At 39.2% G+C, this 9947-nt stretch overlaps 1 protein-coding gene across 1 annotated transcript in view; it reads right to left on the minus strand.

Moving 5' to 3' along the window:
• Positions 1-9947, minus strand: part of LOC102294795 (X-linked interleukin-1 receptor accessory protein-like 2) — a 512221-nt gene that overhangs the window by 434787 nt on the left and 67487 nt on the right. The window contains exon 2 of the mRNA XM_042222726.1: positions 3225-3330. Coding sequence (XP_042078660.1) covers positions 3225-3309 — 85 coding nt within the window. The 5' untranslated portion in view covers positions 3310-3330. The remainder of the gene's footprint in view (positions 1-3224; positions 3331-9947) is intronic.

Consider the following 9947-nt stretch of genomic DNA (forward strand, 5'->3'; position numbering starts at 1 on the left):
CACACACACACACACACACACACACACACACACACACACACACACACACACACACACACACACAACAAAAGAGAAACAAAATCTAACAGACTATCTTTGGCCAACTGTAGCGCTCGCCCACATAAATGTCCGCTTGGCTCTGCTCTGATCACATAATTGCTCTGTGCACACCTCTCCCACTCACACACATGCACAGAAGTAGAGCACACATACAGAGAGGATACACTGAAGCACACTCGGGGAGTTTGTACACACATACACTTAGAACCTGGATATATACAGCACACACACAGTCACAGTTTGGTATGTCAAGAAGTGGTCTATTCACCCGCACACGCTCACATACATGGCAAACACCAAACAAAGACTCCCACCAACTCACCTACCCACACACAGTCAGCAGGCTGAGGGGCGAGCGTGCCAAAGACAGACGTGGAGAGAAAACAATTTAACTAGTCTTAAAAACATCTTCACCAAGTATGATTCTCACGAAGAAGCAAACGTTGAGAAACTGTGATATTTCTTTTGTTGCTGTTGTCAAAAAGTTTTTGATTATTTTTTTATTCCATAAAATTGTATCCAGGAAGAAGCACTTTATGCGGATCTCAGGGTGGGCCGGAAAGCATTTTGGCAAGCATCTTTTCAGGTTAACTCTCAGTGACTGGCTGCCAGCTGCAGGGTCTGTTCTGTGGGTGACCTCGACCTTTGAGCTCCTTTTAGAGAAAGTCAACTTCAGATGAAGAAAGTGGGTAAGGGTGGGGTTGGGGTTTCCCTGCAAGTTTTGTCATGTCCTGCATTTTTCTACCCATGATTTCATTTCAGCTTAATTATGTTAAACTATGCAACCAAGGCAAAAATAGCTATTTGATAGTCATATGATTTTTTTTGTTTATATAAGTAAATGTTGCATGCACAGTGTGTAATAATAGTAGTGTAACAGCACCTCATAAACCATATGCTTTCACCATGCAGTTCTGTCCTCCACCAGGTATGAAGTCTCCCAGGAAAATGATTGAAGTGTGTTGCCTGCAATATTCCATCAAGTATAGCAAGCAGACACAAACCACAATTGTGTTATTCTTACAGTGGTTGGGTGAAGTGCTGTAATGCAATTCTCAGATGCTGAGTGTGTGTAATTACAAAGAATCTCTGAAGTATTGTTATGCTTGCCCTCGTATCCCCTCGATTAAAGCACCAGGACCAACACGCTCACTTATAAGCAAGCAAAACAGTGAGACAGGATTATATTAAAGGGGAATCAATTCTAACTGGATTGTTATAATTAGATGACCTGAGCTTGCTAAAAATCGCTGGGTAATTTTCTGTGTTTTTATCACTTTCAGGATCTGGCAGGAGCGTGTGAGAATAAAATTACAGATGCTGTAGGTAATATTTATAATGAAAGATTCCCTGAGTGTAACACCGCAGGTGAAATGCTCCATTCAAGTATGAAGGCAACATGAAAGTGAATCAAAATGCTAAACAGCTCACCTCTAGGTCACACATACAATACTGCAAAAGTCTTGAGTTACTCCTCATTTCTTTATATGTTACTAGGAAACTTGGAAACATAAATAGAAACATAGTATGGAAGGCAAAAACAGAGTTTGTACAGTTAGTTAGTCTTTTATTCTTCAGCACAGTCTGAACTCTCTCAGGCCGCTTTCTTCTCTCTCAGGCTGCTTCAGGATTATTTCTCCAGACGTTCAAAGCTCTTCTTTGGCTGTTGTTGTTCTGTTCAAGATGATCCCGCACAGTATCAATACATTTGAGGTCCGGCTCTGGGGAGGCCAATCCATGACTGATAATGTTCAACTGTGTGTTTTTCAGTCCAGGTGTGATTTTACTTTGGGATCATTGATGCTTTCCAGATGTTATGGATGCAAAATCTGACCTTACTTTTTTGCATTCAGTTATGACAAAATCTCAAACACCACCAGCTGATATGATTTTACAGATGCCTGCAGACACTCGCTGTTTTGACTGTCTCCTGAGCTCATCTGTAAATATTGATGATCATTTGAACCAAAATGTTCAAACTTGTTAGGACTGATTTTCAGTCCAGTTCCTGTGTAATGGGACATGTCTCAGCGTTTTCTCCCAGTTTTCCTTCCTTAAAAATGGCATTTGGCAGCCACTCTTCCACTGAGGCCATGTCTGATGAAGCTTTAGTGTACAGTAGATGGATCGGTTGAAGGATCAGATGCATGTCTTTCAGGATCGTGGTCAGGTATTTGCTGGATTTTTTTTTCTTTACTTTCAGATACTGTTCATTTGCTTTAGATAGTTTTAAGACCTGCCACTTGTTTGTCCTCAACGTGTCCAGTTTCCTGAAATTGTTTTTAGGAACACACTGGAAAGTGAGATATGCCAAGTTTTAGGCATTTTTCTTTTATATTCAGCTCAAGAAATGGTAACAAATGCTGTCTAAGAAAAACTTTGAGAAAACCTGGAGAACTTTTGCTCCATATCAAAAATGATAAGAGAGTCTGGCTCCTTGGGAGCAAAATATAAAGAAATGGGGCATTACTCAAGGCTTCTGCAAAGCACTGTACCAAGATCACCGAATAGTATCACACAAAACTATTGATGCCATACATCAATATCCCAATCAAGCTCCTTCTGTCAAGACGATTAGCGTGACACAACAAATCGATTATGAATAAAAGACTATCAGCAGATCTGTCATCACCGGGCCTGCCGATACACAAATGAGCACAGCAGCAGCAACAATGACAGCAGCAGTCAGACGGGCTGATCATTACACCCCCTCAGCAGAAAAAGGAGAGGGATAGAAATGGAGAGACAGCCATTCTGAGCTTTGAGATAGAGTTTGGAGAGGAGTGTTATCTAAGAAAGGCAGAGGTGGTGATTGTGGATGAGGGGGAAAAGCTGTGGGAGCGAGTGTCCGTTGCATCAACTTAAGAGATGTCAATACATCATAAAGGATGAGAGCAGAGCAGATTGCAGGGGAACATTGAGAGACACCCTATATTTGACAGCAAAAAGGAGAATAAGAGTGAGGTGGAGTATAATGACAAAAGACAAGAGTTAGCATTATCGCGAGAAGACTGTAGAGTGCTGGCAGTGAAACAAAGCAAGAAAAACAAAGCAACAATAAGCTCCAAAAATAAAAAGCCTGAGAATGTTCAAGAGAGAAAGGCTCGTTTTCAACAAAGCAGAGTACGCCACAAGACAACAAACACCGAGGCTCTTCATCCTACCTGAGTTCCTCTTGGAGATGTACTTGACGTCGTCACAGGCTCCCGAGGCGAGGAGGAGGAGGAAGAGGAGAGATAAAGTCTTCATCTCTCTGTTCTCCACTGGCACCTTTGGGAAACAGGACAGAGAGAAAGAGTAAGAGACAGTGCAGGAGGCAACATTGTCATTAAAACCCGGCACTAACAAGCACCCAGTGTAATTGCAAAGTCACGTGTTGTGTCCTGTGCTCTGCCACGATGTAGGACGTCTCAGTTCCTGAAATGCATGTGGAGGACAGCAGACATACTGAAACTGATTTCTGGTTCACAACCAGGAGTATGGAGAAAGACAAGGTGGGAAACAGTATGGAGTATGGAAATAAGAAACGCCTGTAGTTTTTACAAACAGCCTGCACAAGTGCAAAATCCTAATTTGAGGTTAGAAATAGACTGCTGGGATTCATCAAAGCGTTGCAGTGTCTAAAAGCGTGCACGCAGGTATTTCTGCAGCTGCCCTCGAGACATGTATTGGTGGGCATTTTCAAAGTGCAACATTTTGGGAGGAGAGTAATTAAATGCATCATACTAATTTACAGTAATTTACACCAAATTATGCAAAAATGTTGCTCCTGGTGTGCTGTATGACACTTGACACTAGGAGTGTTAATTTGTTTGGAATGTGAGAAAGAGAGGCCGTCAGAACAAGTTCATACTTTGTGCGGGAGTGAGCACCGTGCTGAGGTTTGGGTTACTGGTTAGTAACCTGCAGGCCAGCATGTTTCTCATCAATAATACTGGTGTTTTGATCAAAATCACACGCAACAATGAACTGAAATCAGCAAGGCCATTTACAAAAATACAAACATTTCCAGATTTTCAAAATGTTTCCCATGACATCATCATCAAAAGCATGTTGGTCACAGGTCGATTCAAACAACGGTAAATAGTCAAATAGTGTTTTTAGATTTATCTGCCTCATCTATAGAGAGCAACAGTGAAAAGAAATGCTGTTTCTAGTCTACTCTTTCTTCTATAGGCTACATGACAACATTTTGAATGTATTTAAGATAAGATAAGATAGAACTTTATTAATCCCTTGGGTGGGTTCCTCTGAGAAATTCGGTATATTTAGGGTTAAAGTAACAACGAAAACGACGTGTGTGGACCAATCAACAGATGGCTGCCCCGGTTCTGCCAGAGGTTTCTTAAAAGTTTTTCCTTCATTGTCCCCAAGTGCATGCTCAAAGGGGCTCGTCTGGTTGTTGGAGTTTTCTCTGTATTATTGTAAGGTCTTTACATTACAATATAAAGAGGCAAATTGTTGTGACTGTGAGCTGGATGAATGAATTTCTTCATGAAATGTTCTATTGATGAAAAATGATAAAAAATCAATCAAAATATCAATTTCAAAATACTGAGACTGATTTAGATTTAAATATGGGCTCAGATCACTTCAATATTTAATTCTTACATTTTTTTATTTCTTTTCCCCCCATAAACTGCAGTGCCTACCACATACAAAGTAAATGAGGGTAAGACTGAAATAGAAGATTAGCTAAACCAGCACTCATTCTGTTGTGCTTTTCATCCATTTGATGCTGGAATTAACTGAATCATGACTGTAGTTTGAAATCACCTGAACAATGAAGCAGCTGCTGAGGAGACACGTGAATATTGCTGATATGTGTGTGTCATATCATATGAGCTCTAAAACCATGGGAACAAATCCAAGTGAACACATATAAGATGAAGAGTGTGTGTGTGTGTGTGTGTGTGTGTGTGTGTGTGTGTGTGTGTGTGTGTGTGTGTGTGTGTGTGTGTGTGTGTATAAATTAGAAATTCCTCAGCTCTACTTTATTTCAAGGAGTTATTATGATATTACAAAGTCTCTCTAGCATAATTTTGCTTTTTGACTTTAGAAAAGAAGAAAGTCTAAAAATGACACAACAACATACAATAATTGTTTCTCACAGCAAACATTTTGACACATTTGTCACACCAAGAAGAGCACAGGTGCATCTAATAATGCTAATGATGGCTACGTTATATGGAGTGTTCCAATAAGCCAGCACAAACAGTACCAGGGCAAGCTACTGAAACAGCTAATTGGAGTGGTACCATTATTATGAACACTGGGTGCACCTGTGCTGAACAAGTCAGAGTGGCTGCTTCTGTAACCATGTTGTCTGACTTCTAGTCCAATGCTGTACTGCTTGGGGGAACAAATTAATTCAGTTATTTATTTAAAAGACCAAAATAAACTTAATGCACATTTTAAATTTATGCAAATATAAAGTGTGGTGCTAATAAATAATGAAAGCACCAATTCTCCTCACTCCGTACGAATGCAAACTTTTTCTTTATTTTAACATTTTATTTTTTTCTCAACTAAAACTTTAGTGTCCAATTACACTGCATGTTTTAAATTCTTTAATTTTTTCCACTACGTGATATATGTTCTATTATGCTTTGGTCATGCTAGAGGTCCACAGCACAACCAAAACTACGGTGACCTTGCACAGAGAACTTCTCAAGTTCATGGTGACATTTTAAAGTGATTGATACTTGTTACTGCTATAGTAAAGGACACTGACATAATAGTCTCTGTAATACAACGTACACTGTTCACTATTATAGTCTGTTCAAAGCGCTACGCCTCCACTACTGTAGATATATTTATAGCACTCTGTAGATCTGTTTACCACACGTCGATACATCTGTATATGTGCAGCACATCTGTATATTTGCTGTCTGTATACCAATATAAACATCTGTATACTCAACTTACTTGTATATAATCTGTTCATAACTATTCTCACCTTTTATACTACCCTTATCTGTTCCTTATCTGCTCCTACTGCACTTACTGCTCTTGCACTTCTGATGAGATGCAATCTGTATTTCATTACCCATATTTATACATGTGTAATGACAATAAAGTTGAATCCTTATTTGTGTTTTTTTTTTAATCAAAAGCATTCAACTCATAACGTTAAAATTTACATGCACACGTGAGGAACAGACCAAGCAGGATTTATGGAATAAATCTGTCTCTTCCTGACCCTGTTAGAGTGAAGAAGAGGCAACATAGCCTGAAGAAGATAGTTTGGAAGATTATGTTCTATTATAACAGAGAAGCTAAATTGAGCTGTTGTCTTCAGGTAAAGACAGAGAAAAGAAGGCATGCACTGACAAGTGAGACGTATTTGTGAGTTTTATCTGATAAAGAAAAAACATAAAAAGAAAGAGACGAGGAATCCCAATAGAGCCTGGCATCAAGGCATTGCACTGTTGAGACATAAACTTCAACAAATAGTTGTAGGATAGCTTTTACCTTTGCCTTCCAGAGGAGGAAGATTAGAGAATCAGCTACGCAAAAAACCTGAAGCTACTCAGTCCTGCTACAGGACAATTCAGCAGACAAAACTGTTGCCAAAGCCTAACTGAGAGTTTAAGACAACATTTCAAGAGTTTGTTATAATATTTAAAGATGACAAACCATAAAATATATTCTGAAATTCATGACCAATAGCACTCATTTTACATTTAGGCATTACATTATTATTGTTCACAATTTATGTTATTGCAACAAGATATGGATATAAAAGATGTTGAAGACTTTTACATCACCAACACGCCGACATCGTAGCATTAACAATATGGAAGAGTAAACTGTGACAGCTTTTTTACTTTGAAAAACAGAAGCGTGCTGCGTTTCCTCAGATGTTGGAACACCTACTTTTAATATGAAACTAATTAATTAATTAATTACTCATAGTTTAGGAATGCAAAATAGTCCCAGTGTTAAACCCACGCTTTGGATTTTGTGTGTTTTTAGTCTTTGACAAGTTTAAACCTAAAAGGCAACATTCTGACAAATTGATTAGGCATTATTTTCTACGGTGTTATCTAGATTATAAACCTACATCAAAATCCACACAAACTTAGATAAGTCCTGTGAGTGCTGGGTGTAACGCTCGTGACTTAAAAAACCTAAGAAATCTAGCACTGAGTCCTAGAGGAGTATTGGAATAATGATGAATGTTGCTTAAAAATGATGCTAGTCTTAAATTTTCAAAATATCTGGGCAATTCCCCCTGGGTTGTACAGCCTATTATATTTTGTGTTAATGCCACATTAAACTTCAGAGTAGGGAAGCTAATATCAATAACACAGTCTATACTGATAAATAAGTAAATACTGGAAAATAGATTTGTGCAATTAGATGAAAACTTTTTGTTTGTGTAGTCATTTATTTTTTATTTTGCATACTCTGCTTGCAAGCTCCACACCTCACCACTAGTTGCTTCACTTTACTTTGCAGTCACTACTTTCATTCTTTTCTCCATCACACCTTCCAGTGTTGGCGCGCACACATAATAACACTGCAACGTCAAAGTTCTGTTTTATGTTAAATGAATACATCTTTCTTTGTTTGAGTTACCTGGGGGTTGGCTTCTCCTCCCTGGTTGGCAAAAGGTGTGACAAAGGGCTGGGGGATCTGCTGACAACCTCATTGGACTAAACCACATGCTTGATTAGCTGGGGGGTGGTTGAAGTTTGTTTAATTGTCCCCCTTGTGTGTCATTTGGTTTGGCTAAACCAGTTCCTCATGTGTCATTTCAGGAGGTCTGTTTGTCTGAGGTTTTTTTAGTTGTTATTTTGAATTTAGTTTATTGAGCTGACCTCTTTTATTGGTCTGCCTGTTTAAGTATTTAGGATTTGTTAATTATCTTTCATATTTTTGGGTCAATAAAACCCAATTGTTGAATTAAACACCTGTGTCCTCTATGCCTTACTGCTTGTCCCTGCACCATGTCAAGCTTTTCTGTATATAGTCATAGCGTTGAATTGGGAGAAAACACGAAATGGATTAAAATGTTCTATCTTAACAATCATCAACTTCATATATTCATATTTACACACGCAGTGTTTTTATACCTTATACCTTATTCTGTGTGGAAGTTCAGGAAGCAGTTCCTGGTAAACTTGAAATGGACATCACATTTCTGACTTTTGGAGTACCATTGAGTCCTGGGACCTCATTAGGAAATCACGCAGGGGGCAAAATGTTTTCACACCATTGTATCTACGAGGAGGCTAAACGGTACCACTGTATTTATAAAGAATTACAAACAACAAATATTATCCAATTTATTTATTGATTTCCAGTTTGTAGTCCATCAGGCTTTGATCAAGAAGTTCAAAATTTAGAAACAACTGTTTTAATCTTATCATGCATAATTTCATAACTTGATGCCTTGCTTACCCCAGAAGGTAGCGCGTCATTTTTCTTGTTTTCCCTTATGCGTTAAGCTAACCTTCTTTGACTCATAGAGGGTAAAGTCTTCTCCTAACACCCCTTTTCTCACATACCCAACGCCCCACCCCCCAATCACCAAACACTCTCTCCATCTCACACACACACCCACACACACACACACACACACACACACACTGCCTCACCAAGGTCAATTTCTGTCTCTCTGCTCTTTCACACATGAACCCTGACACATTTGTACAGGCAGGAATGGCAGCAGCTCGTTTTCAGGTCTGATCCATCGTGAATGCAAGCACATCACTGGAAGCTGATGCCATGCATGTGTGCACGGTAGCAAGGATAAGAAGGTAAGGATATTTAAACAAAGCCCCAATGATCAAGAAAACAATTAGACCATAAATAAGCAAATCAAAAGACAGAGAGGGAGAGAAAAAAAGAAATTGTTTAAAAAAAAAGTTGTCATCAGCGATGGGTTAAGTGAATGTGAGCTCTATCAATGTACAAACAGAGAGGAGAGGGTGCAGCGCAGAACAAACACTATTAAAGCATTACTCGTATCTTTCATCCTCTCTGTCGCTTTGCTTTTCTGTCTGTCTGTCTCTGATAATGATATCTGAACACGGGAGCCCAGGGAGCTCTCAGCAGGGTCAGTGTGTGTGTATAATGCAGAGGCACACATTGCACGGCACTCAGGCAGGTTGCATATTAAAGTGCTTTTGTGGGGATAAAACGTGTGCGATAGAAGTGTTTAACTTTCAACCCAGAGGTCCCAAAAACATACTGCTCTTAATGTAGAGCCCATATTCTGTTTGCTTAAACAGAATATGCAATAGGCATCAAACCCTCTTGGTTTTGATGCCTGCAAAACCAAGAGGGGTGTCATTATAATAATCTCATCCGGACCAGATTTTGTCCATTTTTTGTGTGTTTGTCTAATTGTAAACAACATGCAAATCCTAATTAACTTAAAAGTACTAGATGGACATGCATGAAAATACACACAAACACACTGCAGACCACCACCGCTAAGCCCAGCCCACACACACACACACACACACCGATAAGAGGTTATTCTTGTCCCAAACAGGCTAGTGTTAAGCCATTAGGCCGCTTCAGCCACACATCCAATATTAAAGACAGCCTGCAGCTCTATTCTGTCACACTATCTCTCTCTCCCAAAGTGCATGAGTCATGCTGTTTGGTTACAGAGGCAGTCTGTGTTTTACATGGAAACATAAGCCGCCTCGTCATCATTATGAAAGATTTGATATCCGTCCTTTTAATCTCTGCTAGAGGAGGTGTAATTGGTTTCAGTCTGGTGTCGTGCACTCTTATTGGAGTCTGTTACACTTTTTTTCAGGGTTTTTCTTTCATACAGCTTCCAAAAAATTCTTATAATACGAGAAAATAATTGCATGTGTGAAAGAAAACATTCTACAGCAATCACACAAAACACACTAGAACAT

The sequence above is a fragment of the Haplochromis burtoni genome, unplaced genomic scaffold (genome assembly GCF_018398535.1).
Source record: "Haplochromis burtoni strain Fernald_Lab_line unplaced genomic scaffold, NCSU_Asbu1 Contig_92, whole genome shotgun sequence".
Taxonomy (NCBI): Eukaryota; Metazoa; Chordata; class Actinopteri; order Cichliformes; family Cichlidae; genus Haplochromis; species Haplochromis burtoni.